At 44.9% G+C, this 23,534-nt stretch overlaps 1 protein-coding gene across 5 annotated transcripts in view; it reads left to right on the top strand.

Annotated features, from left to right (window-relative positions):
- LOC137533924 (EF-hand calcium-binding domain-containing protein 6-like) overlaps positions 1-23,534 on the top strand; it is a 100,091-nt gene that overhangs the window by 10,206 nt on the left and 66,351 nt on the right. Inside the window, exon 1 of one of the 5 annotated variants that reach the window (XM_068255241.1) lies at positions 10,708-11,167. The exons of 2 other annotated variants lie outside the window; for them this stretch is intronic. In XM_068255241.1, the coding sequence (XP_068111342.1) occupies positions 10,912-11,167 (256 nt within the window). In that variant the 5' untranslated portion in view covers positions 10,708-10,911. Of the gene's footprint in view, positions 1-10,707; positions 11,168-23,534 lie in introns of those variants that run through there. 2 more of the 5 variants (XM_068255236.1, XM_068255239.1) reach the window with 2 other exon arrangements.

A 23,534-nucleotide genomic window follows, 5' to 3' on the forward strand; every position in this document is an offset into this window, starting at 1 on the left:
CAGGTGGGAGGCTTCAGTTGGACGCAAATCGCAAGATTGCGTCGCTAGCAGGACCGCCCCGTGCAGGCATCCCTCCCACGGGGGAATGCTAATGGCTGCTAGATGTGGTATGGCAGGTAAAGGGTGTATGACAGTGCATCCTGATTGGTTGACGAGCACCTGCTGACCACTTAAATGTAGCTGGATGCATGTATTGCTGTGTTCTATTGCTTGTGTGTGTCGAATTTAGCATTCAGTATGGAGGCAGTGTTGGTGGGTTTTCTGGATGTGAGAGGTCCAGAGCCTGGGTGTGAGAGGTCCAGGCCCACCTGCACTCCCCTCCAGGTATCGCATGTTGGCCTTGGGGCCCCGGCCAGTGAGAGAGGTCCGGGGCCCCTGGCCATCGTGTGAACCAATCGTGTTTTTAAACGTTTTTTGTTTTTTTTTCAGCTCTGAGACATGGCGGACAGGTGAGCGGTTCGGGAGGGACCCCCGTGGGAGGGATGCCTGCACGGGACGGTCCTGCTAGCGACGCAATCTTGCGATTTGCATCCAACTGAAGCCTCCCACCTGAATGCTAATGGCTGCTAGATGTGGTATGGCAGGTAAAGGGTGTATGACAGTGCATACTGATTGGCTGACGAGCACCTGCTGACCACATAAATGTAGCTGGATCATATGTATTGCTGTGTTCTATTGCTTGTGTGTGTCGAATTTTCTATACCTTCCCTACCTGTCCTTATCCATTTTCTATACCTTCCCTACCTGTCCTCATCCATTTTCTATACCTTCCCTACCTGTCCTCATCCATTTTCTATACATTCCCTACCTGTCCCCATCCATTTTCTATACCTTCCCTACCTGTCCTCATCCATTTTCTATACATTCCCTACCTGTCCCCATCCATTTTCTGTATGTTCCTTATCTGTCCCCATCCATTTTCTTTATGCCCCCTACCTGTCCACATCCATTTCTATATGTTCCCTACCAGTCCCCATCCATTTTCTATACCTTCTTTACCTGTCTTAACCCGTTTTCTATACATTCCCTACCTGTCCCTATCAATTTTCTGTATGTTCCTTATCTGTCCTCATTTATTTTCTATACGTTCCTTACCTGTCCCCATCCATTTTCTATACATTTGCTACCTGTCACCATCCAGTTTCTATACTTTCCTTATCTGTCCCCATCCATTTTTTATTCCTTCCCCATGCTTTTTCTATACCTTCCCTACCTGTCCCCATCCATTTTCTATACCTTCTTTACCTGACACCATCTGATTTTTCTTTCCTAGTACATTCCCATCCATGTTGTCTCTACACCTTCCCCATCAACATTCTATCTGATACATTGCATTTTTCTCCCTACAAAAGTGGAATTACCATTTAATACAATACAATACAATACAATAACATTTCTATAGCGCTTTTCTCCCATAGGACTCAAAGCGCTTAGGCTCTCTCAGATTCAGTAATTAGTAGGATGAAGTATTCACACAACAAAAGTTAAATTTCTGCAAATGCCAGACTGGACTCTGGGTATGACTAGATTATTAGAACCTGTGGATCTGAGAATGCGGGGATTGCTTCGCAGCTGTAACATATCTTTCATGTATCCAGGGCCTAGATTATTCAGGGATTTAAATGTCAGTAGGCCGATCTTGAATAGGACCCTCCATTCTATAGGTAGCCAGTGAAGGGAATGCAGGACTGGCGTTATGTGGCAGTGACGGGGTTGGTTGGTTAGCAGTCTGGCAGCAGTATTCTGTATCAGCTGTAGGCGGTACAAGGCCTTTTTTGGAAGGCCAGTGTAGAGAGCATTGCAGTAGTCCAGTCGGGATGTGATGAAGGCGTGGACTAAGGTTGGCAGATCTTCTGGGGGTATGAGGTGCTTGATTTTTGCAATGTTCTTCAGGTGAAAATAGGATGATTTCACCACAGCAGAGATTTGAGTTCTGAAGTTTAAATCCCCATCAATTAGAACTCCCAGGCTACGCACATGATCAGAGCTGCGTAGATCCGTGCCTCCTATTCCCAGTGGTGAAGACTGCAAGTTAAGTTGTTTTGTTATCATGCTCTGCCCTCCAATCAGAAGGACTTCAGTTTTGTCTGCATTTAGTTTCAGCCAGTTGTCATTCATCCATTGCTGTAGTTCACGTAAGCAGGCGTTTATAGTTAGAGTTGGGTCTGTCACACCAGGCTTGAAGGAAAGATATAGTTGGGTGTCGTCTGCATAGCAGTGGTATGTCAGGCCATGTTTTTGGATTAGTTTTCCCAACGGTAGCATGTAAATCGTGAAAAGCAGGGGAGAGAGGATTGAGCCCTGGGGCACCCCATACTTAAGTGTTACAGGGGTGGACAGGAAGGGCCCCATAGACACTTTGTGGGTTCTGCCACTCAAGAAGGATTGGAACCACTGAAGTACTATGCCATCAATGCCGCAGTATTCCTGTAGCCTGTTTATCAAGATGTCATGGTCAACTGTGTCAAAGGCTGCAGTATGAGGATCGAGCACTCTCCTCTGTCTCTTGCCATGAGCAGGTGGTTGCATATTTGGATGAGGGCAGTTTCAGTGCTGTGGTGTTTCCTGAAGCCAGACTGGAATGGGTCATAACTGTTATTTTGTAGGATTCTTGCTTCTAGCTGGAGGTATACAGCTTTTTCAATTAGCTTTCCCAGAAAGGGGAAGTTAGAGACAGGTCTGTAGCTGGTCATTGCATCTGGGTCCAGGGAGGGTTTTTTGAGGAGAGGCCTGATGATTGCTTCCTTCAGTAAAGCAGGAAATATCCCTGATTGTAAGGAACAGTTAACAATTTTGAGGAATACCGGTACGACCAGGTATTTAAATCAAAACTTGCTGACTGCAGTGGCTGCTTATCACATGACTCTTCTCAGATTTAGAGCAAACACTGAGGCGGAAAGGGGCGGGACTTTTACTTTAGAAAGAAGGTTCGTTATTTTCAAAAATGACATGATAGAAATGTTACTCGTTTTACAAATATCTGAGAATTGGCTGCTGATTATGGCATAAGAAGCACCTCTATAGCATGTAGTGAGTGGATCATTCACAACGTCCTTTAATTTGGTAAAAGGAGGGGCGGGCTTCCTTCAGGCTGGTCCCTATCCATTTGATATCCAAACGCATTAAAAAGACCGGCTTTCCTCTTTACGCCAGGCTGGAAAAACAAGCTTAGCGGAGGTCTCTCTTTCCTAATCCTTCTAATCTATCTTGGTCCTTATTTAAACTGTACTTTTAATTGGTTCTCTCTGTGTGGCGTGCTGGCTGATGCTTGTGAATAGGGTCACCCTGGAAACGTGTGATGTGAAAATCCTGTAGCCCCGCCCCCTCTCAGTAGGCCGTCTGTCACTCACAGATTTCAGAACAGGGCAAATGGAGACAAAGAGCTTCTGTGTAAAATAGGCTAGCGGAGTGGCCTCGATTGCTCTTTGTTATGGAGCTCCTTCTCCTTCATAGCGGGAAGAAATATTGGACAAGCATCCACTAACGGGACAACTGACCTAAGAGGGATATGGAGGCTGCCATATTTATTTTCTTTTAAACAATACAGTATAATCTTGTTATAGTAAACTCCAAAGAACTGCGGAAAGTAGTTTACTATATCAGAAATTGTCCTGGAAATGACCCAGCATGCCCTGATACATTATCTGCTGCAAAGGAGCAACTCTGTCCTCCCATTGGAGGTACAGTACAAGCACTTGCGCATATGGTGGACTACAAGGTTAAGTATACCTTAGGGCTGCATAGCCAGGCTAGACATATTGCTGGTACAGTATCCATGGCTCTTTAAAAATTTCAGACATCACTGAATAGAGGCTGGCTGCCACTCTCTTCCTGTGAGTGGCTCAGATACTTCCACAGGCGGAACTTGCAGCACGTGTCCTTCAAGACTTTCTGCTCACACTTTAGCCAATCATGAAGCCACCTGCAAAATGCAGCCAAGAGAGATACGTAGAGAGCGCACTTCCTCTTGCGCAGACTGGCCGCATCTCTGGTTTCCTTTAAAATAAACACAGGATCTACCTGCTAATGAATATTACATGCTTACCTCAGCGCCAGTTCCTCTCAGGTGCTCACTATTTTCTTACAACGATTCCTTCCAGTTCTGTAAAGATTTTGTTAGAACTGAGATACAGTGGTTTGCAAAAGTATTCGGCCCCCTTGAAGTTTTCCACATTTTGTTACATTACTGCCACAAACATGAATCAATCTTATTGGAATTCCATGTGAAAGACCAATACAAAGTGGTGTACACATGAGAAGTGGAACCGAAATCATACATGATTCCAAACATTTTTTACAAATCAATAGCTGCAAAGTGGGGTGTGCGTAATTATTCAGCCCTCTAAGTCCATACTTTGTAGAACTACCTTTTGCTGCAATTATAGCTGCCAGTCTTTTAGGGTATGTCTCTACTAGCTTTGCACATCTAGAGTTGGAAATCCTTGCCCATTCTTCTTTGCAACACAGCTCCAGCTCAGTCAGATTAGATGGACAGCGTTTGTGAACAGCAGTTTTCAGATCTTGCCACAGATTCTCGATTGGATTTAGATCTGACTGGGCCATTCTAACACATGGATATGTTTTGTTTTAAACCATTCCATTGTTGCCCTGGCTTTATGTTTAGGGTCGTTGACCTGCTGGAAGGTGAACCTCCGCCCCAGTCTCAAGTCTTTTGCAGACTCCAAGAGGTTTTCTTCCAAGATGGCCCTGTATTTGGCTCCATCCATCTTCCCATCAACTCTAACCAGCTTCCCTGTCCCTGCTGAAGAGAAGCACCCCCTGAGCATGATGCTGCCACCACCATATTTGACAGTGGGGATGGTGGGTTCAGAGTGATGTGCAGTGTTAGATTTCCGCCACACATAGCGTTTTGCATCTTGGCCAAAGAGTTCCATTTTGGTCTCATCTGACCAGAGCACCTTCTTCCACATGTTTGCTGTGTCCCCCACATGGCTTGTGGCAAACTGCAAACGGGGCTTCTCATGCTTTTCTGTTAACAATGTCTTTCTTCTTGCCACTCTTCCATAAAGGCCAACTTTATGCAGTGTATGACTAATAGTTGTCCTATGGACAGATTCCCCCACCTGAGCTGTAGATCTCTGCAGCTCGTCCAGAGTCACCATGGGCCTCTTGACTGCACTTCTGATCAGCGCTCTCCTTGTTCGGCCTGTGAGTTTAGGTGGATGGCCTTGTCTTGGTAGGTTTACAGTTGTGCAATACTCCCTCCATTTCTGAATGATCGCTTGAACAGTGCTCCGTGGGACGATCAAGGCTTTGGAAATCTTTTTCTAGCCTAAGCTTGCTTTACATTTCTCAATAACTTTATCCCTGACCTGTCTGGTGTGTTCTTTGGACTTCATGGTGTTGTTGCTCCCAAGATTCTATTAGACAACCTCTGAAGCCGTTACAGAACAGCTGTATTTGTACTGACATTAGATTACACACATGTGCACTCTATTTAGTCATTATCACTCATCAGGCAATGTCTATGGGCAACTGACTGCACTCAGACCAAAGGGGGCTGAATAATTACGCACACCCCACTTTGCAGTTATTGATTTGTAAAAAAAATGTTTGGAATCATGTATGATTTTCGTTCCACTTCTCACGTGTACAGCACTTTGTATTGATCTTTCACGTGGAATTCCAATACAATTGATTCATGTTTGTGGCAGTAATGTGACAAAATGTGGAAAACTTCAAGGGGGCCGAATACTTTTGCAAACCACTGTATATGAGTTGCTGTCCTATATCAGTTGCTGTCAGTTATAACTGAAAGGACATCTGGTGAACAAGTTAATGCCTATGTTTCCCTATGGCTCAAGTGGGCGATATTACAGTTTAACAGTGTGACAGACCTGGAAGCTGTTATGGGATATTGGCCATTTTCAAAATGGAGGATGGAGAATTCCATTGATCACAGTGAACAAACAGTAGAGGAGAAAGAGATTGATGAGCAGACTACACGGGAGGTAAGTAGGACGTGTGTATGTATATTTTGACTTTTAATTTTCAGTTCAGGTTTGCTTTAAAGGAAAACTTAAGTCAAAAAAAAAAAAAGACATTTACTCACCTGGGGCATCCCTCAGCACCCCGAAGCTGGATGGTGCCCTCGCAGCCCCGCTCCGATCGTCCTGTCCCCGCCGGCGGCTACTTCCGGTTCGGCGACAGCCGCCGACAGGCTGGGAACGCGGCTGATTTTCCGCGTTCCCAGCCGCTGCTATCACCCTCTATGCTGCTATAGCGTCTATATATACGCTATAGCAGCATAGAGGGTGATAGCAGCGGCTGGGAACGCGGAAAATCAGCCGCGTTCCCAGCCTGTCGGCGGCTGTCGCCGAACCGGAAGTAGCCGCCGGCGGGGACAGGACGATCGGAGCGGAGCTGCGAGGGCACCATCCAGCTTCGGGGTGCTAAGGGGTGCCCCAGGTGAGTAAATGTCATTTTTTTTATTTGACTTAAGTTTTCCTTTAAAGAAACCCTGAGCAGTAACGAAAAAAGGAAATCCAGACTTACCTGGGGCTCCCTCCAGTGCCCTGTAGCCGGCAAGGTCCCCAGGGTCTCCTTCTTTTACGACCAATTAATGTTTCAACCAATGATCCTAAAGCAAACGTAGCTGACCGACCTGGAAACGTGATCCAACCGGTTGGATCCTTTCGACCGATGATCGCGTTCATCAATGGGATTGTGTACAGTTAATTAAACAACGTATAACGATATTGTTGTGTACACAGTCGATCGTTCATAATCACTCATGTTTGTACAGATTTCTTTGATCGTTCATGTGTGTATACCGTTTGGTCGTTAGAGATTGTTAAACTTTGCAGAATGATTGTTGGTCAGCTTTTATTTCGACCAACTCTTGTCTGATGTGTGTACTCAGCTTTTTCTAGGATTCCTGCGTTGCGTTCCTCTCCGTTGCCACAAGGGCCTGCAAAGGCAATGCAAGACTATTAAGCCATGCACACTTATTGCGGCCTGTTGAAGGGCGCCGGAAGTGTCTAATCAGCTCTCTGGTTCTTGGCCGTTAGCTAGTGAGAGTTTGAGAGCTACATTTCATATATTGTGCATCAGCACGAGATATATATATATATATATACTCTAGTCAGTCAGTATTGTATTGTATTGTTTGTAATATTGTATATTGATCTGTGTACCGACCTTTGCCTGCCTATTTGACCTCGTATCTGCCTAGCTCCTTTGTACTACTGCCATCTGATATCTGTGTACCGACCTTTGCCTGCCTATTGACCTCGTATCTGCCTAGGCCCTTTGTACTACTGCCATCTGATTTCTGTGTATGACTCAGCCTGTCCCTGACTTCGCTACTGTTTGATCCTTCCAATACGACTGACATCTGACTTATGTGTATGACTCTGCCTGTTATTTGACTTCGATTTTGCCTAGCCCTTCTGTACTTCAGTTATCTGCTCACGTGTACGACCTCGGTCTTTCTCAGACTACGCTTTTCTCTTTAGTACTGTGATTTGCACTTGTTACGTCAGATCTCTTAAAGTGAACCTCCGGACTAAAAATCGACTCAGCAGCACTGAAAAGGCCTGGTGTTTCTTTAACAGTTTCACAGCATCAGAACTTTGTATTTCTTATACAAGCCTCATTTTTAGCTGCACAGAAGAAAACTGCCCGGGCAGTTTTCCCCTTATGCTGTGCAAAGCATGATGGGATTTCTGATGTTATTGTTCTCTTTCTGCTGTTTTGGTGCAATTTTTTTTTTTTTTTACATTTTGAATTTGACATTTGAAGCCTAGCTTGTGCAACTGGGAGGGGTAATCATGACACAGGACAGTTGGAACTGTGTCTCCTGCTCCTTGTCACCTCCTTTCAACCAAACAGATGGCTGCCCCCATGACAAAGATGGCAGCCCCCATGAATCACAAACATTTGCCTGTTCTTTTAAAACAGGGCGAGTAAGAGATTATATTACCTATCTATTCTAATTAACATAACTAATGTAACTTGATGACAGTATGTTTGTTTAGGCTGAAGTTCCCCTTTAACATATCAGCGTGATAAGTGTATTTTTTTTTACCTTCGTTTTGTATCCAGCCGTCTTCAGAATTAAATTCCAAGCGGATTTGCTGCATCCCCGTGGCAGAACTAGTGTTTTATGCCCCATAAATAGCCTAGGAAAGTTCTACATTTTTCAGGATTTTTCTTCCTGGAAGAGGCTGAGCTGTGGCCAGTAGCTCTTCCTCTTATGCAGTCAATCTCCTCCTCTCCCCGCTCCTATCAGTTGCCTTTTACTTAGAGAGGCGGAGATCAGTGGAGATTGACTGGATAAGAGGCAGAGCTACTGCGCACAGCTCTGCCTCTCCCTGCCAGCAAAATGTGCAACTTGAAAAGTCGTAGAATTTTGCTGGGCTATTTCAGGGGCATAAATCACTCGTTCTGCCACAGGAATGTGGCGAATCAGCTTGGAATTTAATGCTGAAGACGGCTGTATACAAAACTAAGGTAAAAAAGACACTTCAGTGTCTATTTAAAACCCACACATTGTATTTGCCCATTTGTCCCGGTTATTGTAACGTTTACATTTTTTCCCTAGTACAATGTATGGCGCCAATATTTTATTTGGAAATAAAGATGCATTTTTTCAGTTTTGCGTCCATCCCTAATTACAAGCCCATAATTTATAAAGTAACAGTAACATACCCTCTTGACATACAGATTATAAAAGTTCAGTCCCTAAGGTAACTATGTATTTTTTTTTTTTAATTGTAAATTTTTTTTATCTTTGGGGAAGGGTGGGAGGTCAATGGTTAATAAAAAATGTAAAAAAAAGAGTCAAAATAAGTATTTTGTTGGGAAAAAAATGTAGATGTAATTTTACTATTTGGCCACAAGATGTCCTTGCACCTGACTTCCTAATGCATAGTATTACTATGCAAAGAGGAAGTGATGCGTGGACAGTCTTTGTGAATGGCGGCACCGTCTAATGGATGGCTGCGGCCATTCACACGGGGACTTAGATCAATGAATGGGGACTGTGTTCCCATTCATTGATCTCTCAGCTAATGATCTGCGGTGGGAGCGCGGGGCGGTGAGCGGGAGTGCCCAGCAGTATCTCCGTCCCTACAAGGTAAACAGGGACGTAGATATTCGTGCCGGAGGAGGGGAAGTGGTTAAGTGTGAAACCGACCTTAAACAACACCAGTTGCCTGGCAGTCCTGCTGGTTATCTGCTGCTAATATGTTTAGCTATAGGCCTTGAACAAGCATGCAGATCAGATGTCTGACTGGATTAGAGGCATACTTTTTTTAGGTGGGTGATTCACACACTACAGCAGCCAAAGAGATCAACAGGACTGTTAAGCAACTGGTATTGTTTATAAGAAAATAAATATGGCACCCTCTATATCCCTCTCACTTCAGGTGTACCTTAAGGCCACACCTTATTTTAAAAGAAAAGTCACTGTGGGTGCTAAATATAACTACAGTCACACAAATCTAAAATTACTAACGTTTCATTAACCCGCACTGTGGTGTGGTATGACCCAGGCATAGGATGTAAACATTTACTGAAGGAAAAATTGCTTAAAGGACCTCTATCATGAAAATTTTAAAATTTAAAATATATGTAAACATATATAATTAAAGTGAACCTCCAGACTAAAAATTGACTCAGCAGCACTGGAAAGGCCTGGTGTTTCTTTAACTGTTTCACAGCTTTAGAACTTTTTTTTTCTCTTATACAAGCCTCATTTTTAGCTGCACAGAAAAAAACTGCCCGGGCATTTTTCCCCTAATGCTGTGCAAAGCATGATGGGATTTCTGATGTTGTTCTCGTTCTGCTGTTTTGGTGCAATTTTTTTTTTTTTTTTACATTTTGAATTTGACATTTGAAGCCTGGGGTGCGCAGCTGGGAGGGGTAATCAGGACACAGGACAGTTGGAACTGTGTCTCCTGCTCCCTGTCACCTCCTTTCAACCAAAAAGATGGCTGCCCCATGACAAAGATGGCAGCCCCCATGAATCACAAACATTTGCCTGTTCTTTTAAAACGGGGTGGGTAAGAGATTATATTACCTATCTATTCTAATTAACATAACTAATGTAACATAATGACAGTATGTTTGTTTAGGCTGAAGTTCCCCTTTAAGAAGTACATTTCTTCCAGAATTACTTTTCTCCTATGTTGCTGTCACTTACAGTAGGTAGTAGAAATCTGACAGAACTGACAGGTTTTGGACTAGCCCATCTCCAGTCTTCATGGGGGGTTCACAGGGATTTTTTTGTTTTCAAAATGCACTTAGTGAATGGCATTTGCTCCGTCCAACTGCCAAAAAAGTGTACAGTGAGAAGGAGGCTGGCCAGCATCTTTGTGTTAATCTATTTCAGGGAGTGTCTTTATAAAGAATAAAGGTCATGATGAGAATCCCCTATGGAGAGATTGACTAGCCCAAAACCTGTCAGTAATGTCCGATTTCTACTACTTACTGTAAATGACAGCAACATAGGAGAGAAGTAATTTATGACTCATTTTACTCAGGAAGAGTAATTTGTATGTGTTTTAAATGTTAAGATTTTCGCGACAGTTCCTCTTTAAACCCAGATCTCCAGCTCAGGAGAATGTTAGTCAGGCCCGTTTTGCAGGGCACGGTGCAGTGCAGGTGGGAAACCGCCTAGCTTTATTGAATGAACAGCCTCTGCTGAGGTAAAGCACAGGCTCAGCTATAATTAACACTCCCCAGTCAGACAATGGAGCAGTGTGTCTAGCTTGTTGGAGTTATTGGAAAGAATATGAGGTTGTGTCTCCCCGGCGACCATTGTTCTCACTCACCACCATCGTGGGGATTTTCTACCAAGGCAGAAAAGGTTTCCTGGCAACTTTGTTGTTGATACGACAAGTTCCAAAAAGAATTTTCAGTCAATCAGTGACCGGACGGTGCTGCATGTCTATGGCGGGGCTCAGTGCGCGGAGCCACAATGGGGTCCCCTTGAGGCTGCCAGACATCCGGCATACCATGCAGCTCCTGGAGGGGCCCAACACCCTCTCTGTCAGGGGATTATCCAGGCCTGAAGGAGGGGGGGACCGGTCTGCATCCTCACACGGCTCCAGCCGGAAGACCACTCTGCGAGAAAACCTGAAGAAGTACCGCGTGGAGCAAATGGAGGGCTGGAGGGACCTTGACCACTGGGCCAACACAGGTAATTGTGGGGGCTGCCGAGGAGGCAGAGTGTGGATAGTGATGAGCAGAAATTACACCTATGCGTAATTATGCATCGTTATTCGCAATTACGTATCGTAATGTGAAATTTGCGGATTACGCATAAATCATTTCGCATGCAAACGTAATCCCTTATTGTAATCAGGGATGGAAGCGTACTTTACACTTAATTTCGGACGTGACCGTTTTTCACATGCAAACGCATTTTTTGCATTGAATATTTAACCTGAGTGTTACGCCGCTCAGGAGGTTTTGTTAGTTTTTGCCCGCATAATGAAATCATTTGCTCACATATAGCTAGCACTAGGCTAGCTAGTAAAGGTGTCCGGCACCCCCCCCGCTCCCCGCCGCTCCCCCGTTTATACATTACCCAGCCTGGATCCAGCAATCGGCGCAGCCTCTCCGGACAGTCTCTATGGGGAGCATCGCACATGAAGTCGCCGACGTCATGCGCAAACCCGATCCTCCCCATAGAGAGACCTGAGCTGTTCAAGGAGGTTGCGCGATGGCTGGATACAGGCTGGGTAATGTATAATCGGGGGGATTGGGGGCGATCAGGGGCAATTCAGGGGTGCCGAATACCTTTACTAGCTAGCCTAAAAGTTTTAAAGCAATGTGAGCAAATTATTTCATTATGGGGGACTCACACAGTGTCGGGCATACCTCTAAGGAGCTTAAATAATAGCCGTGCATGCATACTATGCTGGCTGATCAATATACATTTTTTTCGCATTCGAACGTGAATTACATGTGTTATTACAGGCGTAATTATGATTCACAAGCATAGTATGCTGTACATAATGTAATTGTTAAAAAAAACATTATGCAAAATTCACGTAATTGACCTATTACGAGCACCACTAAGTGAATATGATTTCTATATTTAGAAAAGTCCCAAAAACTTTTTTTTTTCCACTCTGTTTGTCTTCTTTCATTTTTGTATAATTGTTTTGATAATTCTGTGTAAACGGCCACATTTATAAGGCTAGGTTCACAGTGACCGTTGCATTGTGTTCCCAGTAACAGCGAGAACACACGTGGTGCCACATGTTGCGTCGCATATAGTCAATGAAGAGTATTCACTGTCAACGCCTGCGTTTTGCAGTAACATACTACATGCCGCACGACATGACAGTATACTGCAATGTACACGCCACACTGTGAACATCACATAGGTGGTGCATTGCAGTGGGGCAAGTCACATTACAAAGCGGTCGTTACAAAAAAAATGTCTGGGACCATTAAAGGGGCACTCTTGGATGTGCTAAATAATTGTATCAATTATTGTAATCAGTCTTTTAGGCTAGGCTCACAGTGGTAAGTTTCATAAAGCATGTGTTATAATGACTGTGAGCAGCAATGGTGGAGACTGGCCATAGAACGCTGAATGATTCTTTCAGTGGCTGAGCAGATGCAGTCATTAGAACAATTGTGCAGAGAGCAGAAAGCTTTCTTTCTCCAGACCCTTACAATGGTCTTTCAGGACAGGAAAATATTTTTCCTCTGGACTAACAGTAATTTACTGCGCCTTTCCTCAGCATTGCACTCCAAGCCACCGTCTTGATTGCCTATGGGTTAAGACGCCTCTGACATAGATACAAAGCCTGCATGCAGCGAGTTAGAATAACACTCTCCGTTACAACACAGTACTGTGCACAGGCTCATAGAGTTATATGGGCAGTGAGTTGACATGCAGAATTATTCTGCAACACAACTGAGCACTGTGAACTAGTCCTGTTTGTCACTTGCATGCAATCTGCTTTAAAAGATTGCTGAAAACAGCATTTCTGCTATTGAAATCACTGTATATTATGGTGCATGTTTGTTAGCTGTCAGACGTTTTTCACTTCCCCTGCCTATTTTTTTCCCAGGCACAGTATTGTGCTTAAAGATAACACTACATCTTCTTGAAGCTTTAATACCAATAATCAATTTCTTTAGTTATCTCCTGACTGATTCAAAATGATTGAGTCAGGCACCTGGCTGGAGTGTAACAGAAAATATTAATGGCATAAATTACAAATGATATACCTTTGCCAAGTCTGATCCAATAACAGTTCATGGAGTTCTCCTTTAAGCTGATTCTTCAGTATAGATCTGTCATCTTCAGGCCCGGATTTATCATAAGGCACTATAGGCACATGCCTACAAGCGCCTTATGTGAGAAAGGTGCCCCCCCCCCTCCCTGATTTATCTCCCATTCCACCACACCACTCTGCTTGCTTATGTGTGTGGGTTTTTTTGAGAGAAGGGGATATACTGCCTTATTATGTGTGTGGGTCACTTTGCCTAACTGTGTTTTGTGGGGAAACTGCCACTGCCTTTGAGTTACACTGTTATTTTAGTTAGCTCCACCCACATCCTGTCATGACCATGACAATTTAATAAATGGGGTGGGGCCTGTGTTAAGGGCTCCTGAGTTCCGGCCCTGGTCATCTTTACTGCTCAGCTGTCTGTAAAGAGAAACTTTTCTTGTATTAAAGTGGACCCAAATTAAAAATACAAGATTTCAGAAATAAAATCTATTTTTGAACTTATAATAATATATAGCAGCCTTTTTTCAGCTGCATAATGACAAATATAAAATAATTTACATTTATTGGAGGAACCCCTCTATTCCTTTCATATTGCCGTAACAGAATCCGGCAGACTGGTGGAGGAGATAAAAAACAAAACTCAGGCTGCTACTGATGATGTCACAGGGGAGGTGATCTCAGCTTGTGTGAGATTTCACATAGACGATGCCCCTGTGAGGGAGGGTAGCTGATGACAAACACACCCATGATCTAAAACCTCCTACTATGCTCAGAAGTAATGGCTGCCACCTGTATAACCCTAGTTATGAAAAGAGAAGAGTGAAAAGCATGCACTGAAATGCTCATAGGGTTGAAGGAGTTTTTATTTATCTTTGTATGTGTCAGAGTGGTGCAACTAAATATTTTGAATTAAAAAAATGTTTGGGGTTGGGTCCGCTTTAACGGAGCTTGCCAGTCACACCAAAAGGTTGTGCTCTACACAAGTATGTTTTGCCTGTGCAGCAGCCCCTTTGCTCTCTGTGCATGTTTGCATTGTGGCTGGCGGCTATGGACTTGGGCAACATTGGAGACAGAAAGAAAGAGGAAGCTTCTACACTGGAGATGCGCTGATGGCTGCTGTAGTGTGAAGGCGAGCTGGCTACTTATACTGAAAGGGGGGTGGGAAAAGGAGGGATTAAAGGAGTCATCGGGCTACCTTTACTAGAGGAAAAGGGGGAGGGGACATCCGGCTACCTATACTGGAGGGAAGGGGGGAGGGGTCATCTCGCTACCTATACTGAAGGGGGGCCGTTGACAGTGGCCTTGGGCCCTGGTGCCAGGTCGGCACCTTTTTTGCCTGTGCAAGTGTGTGCAACTACGCTCGCAATCGCGCTCATGTGGCCTGAAGCGTTCAGCGCAGAAGTGGGCATTTGCAACAGAGGGGTTCCCAGGACCCCGGAGCTGGGGCGAGGGACAGATAGGCTGCCAGGGGCTGGAGGAAGCCCCAGTTAAGTAAGTCTTGTATTTTTCTTTTCACCTGCCTTTTAAAGGGAACCTAAACTGAGAGGGATATGGATGTTTCCTGATCTCTTTAGCTGCAGTAGTACAGTATCTGAACCACACACCTGAAACAAGCATGCAGCTAATCCAGTCTGATTTCAGTCAGAGCACCTGATCTGCATGCTTGTTGATGGGCTGTGGCTGAAAGTATTAGAGACACAGGATCAGTAGGAGAGTCAGGCATGGTATTATTTTAAAAGGAAAAATCCATATCCTTCTCAGTTTAGGTTTCCTTTAAAGAGGAACTAAACTCAGAATTCCCTCTCTGCTCTAAAAGATTAGCCACAATATATGACTTGTGGACAAAAAAAAATCTTCATTACAATGCATGGAAATACTAAAAAAAATCCTGAAGTTCTGAACTTGACTTCAGTTTGCAGGGAGCACTGAAGGAGTTAACCACTTCCCGACCGCCGTATATACAATTGGCGGCCGGGAAGTGGACGCCGCAAGGACCGCCGTATTGACAAAATGCGGCGGTCCTTGTATGGGCATGGGCGGAGCGATCGCGTCATCGGTGACGCGATCCTCCGCCTCCGCCTGGCGCAGCTCACCCGCCGCAACATCCCGCCGGCCATACGGAAGCGCCGGCGGGATGTTAACCCGACGATCGCCGCATACAAAGTGTATAATACACTTTGTAATGTTTACAAAGTGTATTATACAGGCTGCCTCCTGCCCTGGTGGTCCCAGTGTCCAAGGGACCACCAGGGCAGGCTGCAGCCACCCTAGTCTGCACCAAGCACACTGATTTCCCCCCCCCCTGCCCCAGATCGCCCACAGCACCCATCAGACCCCCCCCCCTGCCCACCCCCCAGACCCCTGTTTGCACCCAATCACCCCCCTAATCACCCATCAATCACTATCTGTCAACGCAATTTTTTTTTTATCCCCCCCCTGCTCCCTCCTGATCACCCCCCCCCACCCCTCAGATTCTCCCCAGACCCCCCCCCCATGTACTGTATGCATCTATCCCCCCTGATCACCTGTCAATCACCCGTCAATCACCCCCTGTCACTGCCACCCATCAATCAGCCCCTAACCTGCCCCTTGCGGGCAATCTGATCACCCCCCCCACACCAATAGATCGCCTGCAGATCCGACATCAGATCACCTCCTAAATACATTGTTTACATCTATTCTCTCCTCTAAACACCCACTAATTACCCATCAATCACCCATCAATCACCACCTGTCACTTTTACCTATCAGATCAGACCCTAATCTGCCCCTTGCGGGCACCCAATCACCCGCCCACACGCTCAGATTGCCCTCTGACCCCCCCTTATCAATTCACCAGTGCATTAATTACATCTGTTCTTCCCTGTAATAACCCACTGATCACCTGTCAATCACCTGCCAATCACCTATCACCCATCAATCACCCCCTGTCACTGCCACCCATCAATCAGCCCCTAACCTGCCCCTTGCGGGCAATCTGATCACCCACCCACACCATTAGATCGCCCGCAAACCCGCCGTCAGATTACCTCCCAAATGTATTGTTTACATCTGTTATCTTCTCTAAACACCCACTAATTACCCATCTATCACCACCTGTCACTTTTACCTATCAGATCAGACCCTAATCTGCCCCTTGCGGGCACCCAATCACCCGCCCACACGCTCAGATTGCCCTCTGACCCCCCCTTATCAATTCACCAGTGCATTAATTACATCTGTTCTTCCCTGTAATAACCCACTGATCACCTGTCAATCACCTGCCAATCACCTATCACCCATCAATCACCCCCTGTCACCCCCTATCACTGCTACCCATCAATCAGCCCCTAACCTGCCCCTTGCGGGCAATCTGATCACCCACCCACACCATTAGATCGCCCGCAAACCCGCCGTCAGATTACCTCCCAAATGTATTGTTTACATCTGTTATCTTCTCTAAACACCCACTAATTACCCATCAATCACCCCCTATCACCACCTGTCACTGTTACCTATCAGATCAGACCCTAATCTGCCCCTTGCGGGCACCCAATCACCCGCCCACACGCTCAGATTGCCCTCAGACCCCCCCCTTATCAATTCGCCAGTGCATTAATTACATCTGTCCTTCCCTGTAATAACCCACTGATCACCTGTCAATCACCTGCCAATCACCTATCACCCATCAATCACCCCCTGTCACTGTGACCCAACAATCAGCCCCTAACCTGCCCCTTGCGGGCAAACTGATCACCCACCCACACCAATAGATCGCCCGCAGATCCGACATCAGATCACCACCCAAGCGCAGTGTTTCCATCTATTCTCTCCTCTAAACACCCACTAATCACCCATCAATCACCCCCTGTCACTGCCACCCATCAATCACCCCCTGTCACTGCCACCCATCAATCACCCGCTGTCACTGCCACCCAACAATCAGCCCCTAACCTGCCCCTTGCGGGCAATCTGATCACCCACCCACACCAATAGATCGCCCGCAGATCCGACGTCCGATCACCTCCCAAGTGCAGTGTTTACATCTGTTCTCTACCCTAAACACCCACTAACTACCCATCAATCACCCCCTGTCACTGCTACCTATCAGATTAGACCCCTATCTGCCCCTAGGGCACTAAATCACCCGCCCACACCCTCAGAATGCCCTCAGACCCCAGCCCTGATCACCTCGCCAGTGCATTGCTTGCATCTATTCCCCCCTCTAATCACACCTTGAGACACCCATCAATCACCTCCTGTCACCCCCTAGCACACCTACCCATCAGATCAGGCCCCAATTTGCCCCGTGTGGGCTCCTGATCACTCGGCCAAACCCTCAGATCCCCCTCAGACCCCCTTCCGATCACCTCCCCAGTGCATTGATTGCATCTATTTTCCCCTCTAACCACCCCCTGAGACACCCATCAATCACCTCCTGTCACCCCCCTAGCACTCCTATCCATCAGATCAGGCCCAATACAACCTGTCATCTAAAAGGCCACCCTGCTTATGACCGGTTCCACAAAATTCGCCCCCTCATAGACCACCTGTCATCAAAATTTGCAGATGCTTATACCCCTGAACAGTCATTTTGAGACATTTGGTTTCCAGACTACTCACGGTTTTGGGCCTGTAAAATGCCAGGGCGGTATAGGAACCCCACAAGTGACCCCATTTTAGAAAAAAAGACACCCCAAGGTATTCTGTTAGGTGTATGACGAGTTCATAGAAGATTTTAGTTTTTGTCAAAAGTTAGCGGAAATTGATTTTTATTGGTTTTTTTTCACAAAGTGTCATTTTTCACTAACTTGTGACAAAAAATAAAATCTTCTATGAACTCGCCATACACCTAACAGAATACCTTGAGGTGTCTTCTTTCTAAAATGGGGTCACTTGTGGGGTTCCTATACTGCCCTGGCATTTTAGGGGCCCTAAACCGCGAGGAGTAGTCTAGAAAACAAATGCCTCAAAATGACCTGTGAATAGGACGTTGGGCCCCTTAGCGCACCTAGGCTGCAAAAAAGTGTCACACATGTGGTACCGCCGTACTCAGGAAAAGTAGTATAATGTGTTTTGGGGTGTATTTTTACACATACCCATGCTGGGTGGGAGAAATTTCTATGTAAATGGACAATTGTGTGTAAAAAAAATCAAACAATTGTCATTTACAGAGACATTTCTCCCACTTAGCATGGGTATGTGTAAAAATACACCCCAAAACGCATTATACTACTTCTCCTGAGTACGGCGGTACCACATGTGTGGCCCTTTTTTACACCCTAAGTACGCTAAGGGGCCCAAAGTCCAATGAGTACCTTTAGGATTTCACAGGTCATTTTGCGACATTTGGTTTCAAGACTACTCCTCACGGTTTAGGGCCCCTAAAATGCCAGGGCAGTATAGGAACCCCACAAATGACCCCATTCTAGAAAGAAGACACCCAAAGGTATTCCGTACGGAGTATGGTGAGTTCATAGAAGATTTTATTTTTTGTCACAAGTTAGCGGAAAATGACACTTTGTGAAAAAAAACAATTAAAATCAATTTCCGCTAACTTGTGACAAAAAAATAAAAACTTCTATGAACTCACCATACTCCTAACGGAATACCTTGGGGTGTCTTCTTTCTAAAATGGGGTCATTAGTGGGGTTCCTATACTGCCCTGGCATTTTAGGGGCCCTAAACCGTGAGGAGTAGTCTTGAAACAAAAATGACCTGTGAAATCCTAAAGGTACTCATTGGACTTTGGGCCCCTTAGTGCAGTTAGGGTGCAAAAAAGTGCCACACATGTGGTATCGCCGTACTCGGGAGAAGTAGTATAATGTGTTTTGGGGTGTATTTTTACACATACCCATGCTGGGTGGGAGAAATACCTCTGTAAATGACAATCTTTTGATTTTTTTACACACAATTGTCCATTTACAGAGGTATTTCTCCCCCCCAGCATGGGTATGTGTAAAAATACACCCCAAAACACATTGTACTACTTCTCCCAAGTATGGCGATACCACATGTGTGGCACTTATTTGCACCCTAACTGCGCTAAAGGGCCCAAAGTCCAATGAGTACCTTTAGGATTTCACAGGTCATTTTGAGAAATTTCATTTCAAGACTACTCCTCACGGTTTAGGGCCCCTAAAATGCCAGGGCAGTATAGAAACCCCACAAATGACCCCATTTTAGAAAGCAGACACCCCAAGGTATTCCGTTAGTAGTATGGCGAGTTCATAGAAGATTTTATTTTTTGTCACAAGTTAGCGGAAATTGATTTTAATTGTGTTTTTTCACAAAGTGTCATTTTCTGCTAACTTTTGACAAAAAATAAAATCTCCTATGAACTCACCATACTCCTGATGGAATACCTTGGGGTGTCTTCTTTCTAAAATGGGGTCATTTGTGGGGTTCCTATACTGCCCTGGCATTTTAGGGGCCCTAAACCGTGAGGAGTAGTCTTGAAACGAAATTTCTCAAAATGACCTGTGAAATCCTAAAGGTACTAATTGGACTTTGGGCCCTTTAGCGCAGTTAGGGTGCAAAAAAGTGCCACACATGTGGTACCGCCGTACTCAGGAAAAGTAGTATAATGTGTTTTGGGGTGTATTTTTACACATACCCATGCTGGGTGGGAGAAATTTCTATGTAAATGGACAATTGTGTGTAAAAAAATCAAACAATTGTCATTTACAGAGACATTTCTCCCACTTAGCATGGGTATGTGTAAAAATACACCCCAAAACGCATTATACTACTTCTCCTGAGTACGGCGGTACCACATGTGTGGCCCTTTTTTACACCCTAAGTACGCTAAGGGGCCCAAAGTCCAATGAGTACCTTTAGGATTTCACAGGTCATTTTGCGACATTTGGTTTCAAGACTACTCCTCACGGTTTAGGGCCCCTAAAATGCCAGGGCAGTATAGGAACCCCACAAATGACCCCATTCTAGAAAGAAGACACCCAAAGGTATTCCGTACGGAGTATGGTGAGTTCATAGAAGATTTTATTTTTTGTCACAAGTTAGCGGAAAATGACACTTTGTGAAAAAAAACAATTAAAATCAATTTCCGCTAACTTGTGACAAAAAAATAAAAACTTCTATAAACTCACCATACTCCTAACGGAATACCTTGGGGTGTCTTCTTTCTAAAATGGGGTCATTAGTGGGGTTCCTATACTGCCCTGGCATTTTAGGGGCCCTAAACCGTGAGGAGTAGTCTTGAAACAAAAATGACCTGTGAAATCCTAAAGGTACTCATTGGACTTTGGGCCCCTTAGTGCAGTTAGGGTGCAAAAAAGTGCCACACATGTGGTATCGCCGTACTCGGGAGAAGTAGTATAATGTGTTTTGGGGTGTATTTTTACACATACCCATGCTGGGTGGGAGAAATACCTCTGTAAATGACAATCTTTTGATTTTTTTACACACAATTGTCCATTTACAGAGGTATTTCTCCCCCCCAGCATGGGTATGTGTAAAAATACACCCCAAAACACATTGTACTACTTCTCCCAAGTATGGCGATACCACATGTGTGGCACTTATTTGCACCCTAACTGCGCTAAAGGGCCCAAAGTCCAATGAGTACCTTTAGGATTTCACAGGTCATTTTGAGAAATTTCATTTCAAGACTACTCCTCACGGTTTAGGGCCCCTAAAATGCCAGGGCAGTATAGAAACCCCTCAAATGACCCCATTTTAGAAAGCAGACACCCCAAGGTATTCCGTTAGTAGTATGGCGAGTTCATAGAAGATTTTATTTTTTGTCACAAGTTAGCGGAAATTGATTTTAATTGTGTTTTTTCACAAAGTGTCATTTTCCGCTAACTTTTGACAAAAAATAACATCTCCTATGAACTCACCATACTCCTGATGGAATACCTTGGGGTGTCTTCTTTCTAAAATGGGGTCATTTGTGGGGTTCCTATACTGCCCTGGCATTTTAGGGGCCCTAAACCGTGAGGAGTAGTCTTGAAACGAAATTTCTCAAAATGACCTGTGAAATCCTAAAGGTACTAATTGGACTTTGGGCCCTTTAGCGCAGTTAGGGTGCAAAAAAGTGCCACACATGTGGTATCGCCGTACTCAGGAGAAGTAGTATAATGTGTTTTGTGGTGTATTTTTACACATACCCATGCTGAGTGGGAGAAAGATCTCTGTGAATGGACAATTGTGTGTAAAAAAAATTAACAAATTGTCATTTACAGAGATATTTCTCCCACCCAGCATGGGTATGTGTAAAAATACACCCCAAAACACATTATACTACTTCTCCTGAGTACGGCAATACCACATGTGTGGCACTTTTTTGCAGCCTAACTGCGCTAAGGGGTCCAAAGTCAAATGAGCACCTTTAGGCTTTACAGGGGTGCTTACAATTTAGCACCCCCCAAAATGTCAGGACAGTAAACACACCCCACAAATGACCCCATTTTGGAAAGTAGACCCTTCAAGGTATTCAGAGAGGGGCATGGTGAGTCCGTGGCAGATTTCATTTTTTTTTGTCGCAAGTTAGAAGAAATGTAAACTTTTTTTTTTTTTTCTCACAAAGTGTCATTTTCCGCTTACTTGTGACAAAAAATAATATCTTCTATGAACTCACTATGCCTCTCAGTGAATACTTTGGGATGTCTTCTTTCCAAAATGGGGTAATTTGGGGGGGTATTTATACTATCCTGGAATTCTAGCCCCTCATGAAACATGACAGGGGGTCAGAAAAGTCATAGATGCTTGAAAATGAGAAAATTCACTTTTTGCACCATAGTTTCTAAACGCTATAACTTTTACCCAAACCAATAAATATACACTAAATGGGTTTTTTTTTAATCAAAAACATGTTTGTCCACATTTTTCGCGCTGCATGTATACAGAAATTTTACTTTATTTGAAAAATGTCAGCACAGAAAGTTAAAAAAATCGTTTTTTTGCCAAAATTCATGTCTTTTTTGATGAATATAATAAAAAGTAAAAAATCGCAGGAGCAATCAAATAGCACCAAAAGAAAGCTTTATTAGTGACAAGAAAAGGAGCCAAAATTCATTTAGGTGGTAGGTTGTATGAGCGAGCAATAAACCGTGAAAGCTGCAGTGGTCTGAATGGAAAAAAAGTGGCCGGTCCTTAAAGGGAAGGTCCAAGCAAAAAAAAAAAATGAGTTTCACTTACCTGGGGCTTCTACCAGCCCCATGTAGCCATCCTGTGCCCTCGTAGTCACTCACTGCTGCTCCAGTCCCCCGCTGGCAGCTTTCTGACCTCGGAGGTCAGGGCCGCATTGCATACATTTTTACGCATTCCAGATAGTGCAGGAACAAAAATGTATGCGTTGCACCACTAACGCGTAAAAATGTATATGTTAATGTTCCTGCACTAGCGGGAATGCGTAAAAATGTACACAATGCGGCCCTGACCTCCGAGGTCAGAAAGCTGCCAGCGGGGGACTGGAGCAGCAGTGAGTGACTATGAGGGCACAGGATGGCTACATGGGGCTGGTAGAAGCCCCAGGTAAGTTAAACTCATTTTTTTTTTTTTGCTTGGACCTTCCCTTTAAGGGGTAGAAAGCCCTAGGTCCTCAAGTGGTTAAAGTGAACCTGAGATAGTTCACTAGCACTTATTTATACTTACCTGGGGCTTCCTCAAGCCCCATGAGCACTGTGGCTTCCCTCGTTGTCCTTTTTGGACCCTCTGTTCTGCTGGGCAGTTGTGGGCTTCTGCGCATGCACGGCTTGGCCGTGCCCGCACCTCTCGTCGCACTCCTGCGGTCTGGAGCATTCTGCGCGAAATGCAGAACGCTCCAGGGGACAAAAATGTGGTGAGGCCGTGCACGTGGCCAAGCCGCGTATACACAGAAGCCCATGACTGGTGGCTACTGCCTGGATTACCGGGAGTCGTAGCGCCAGAATGGAGGGGGCCGAAGAGGACAGCAAGGGAGGCCACTGTGCTCATGGGGCTGGAGGAAGCCCCAAGTAGGTATAAAGAAATGGCAGTGTACTATCTCAGGTACACTTTAAGCCTCAGGCCACTATCACACTGCATTGCATTGCCCTTTTTTATCGCAGGGTGACGCTAGGGCAATGAAAGTCTATGGGACTTTTCACACTGGATGTGATGCAATGTGCTGGAAGTATGGCATCTAATGCAAAAGCCTCAGCGCATTACCATTTGACATGCGCAGTGACGTGTGGTGAGCCGGAAGTCATGTAAGTCTATGGCAACGCAGAGATTTTAAAATGGTTGGCGTTGCCGTGCGCATGCTTGGAAGCGTATTTTTTCAATACACTTCTGTGCAATTCCTATCACAGGAAGTGAGCTCTAGAGAGCCTCTTTTAGGCTTTCATA

This window comes from Hyperolius riggenbachi, chromosome 10 (assembly GCF_040937935.1).
Source record: "Hyperolius riggenbachi isolate aHypRig1 chromosome 10, aHypRig1.pri, whole genome shotgun sequence".
NCBI lineage: Eukaryota > Metazoa > Chordata > Amphibia > Anura > Hyperoliidae > Hyperolius > Hyperolius riggenbachi.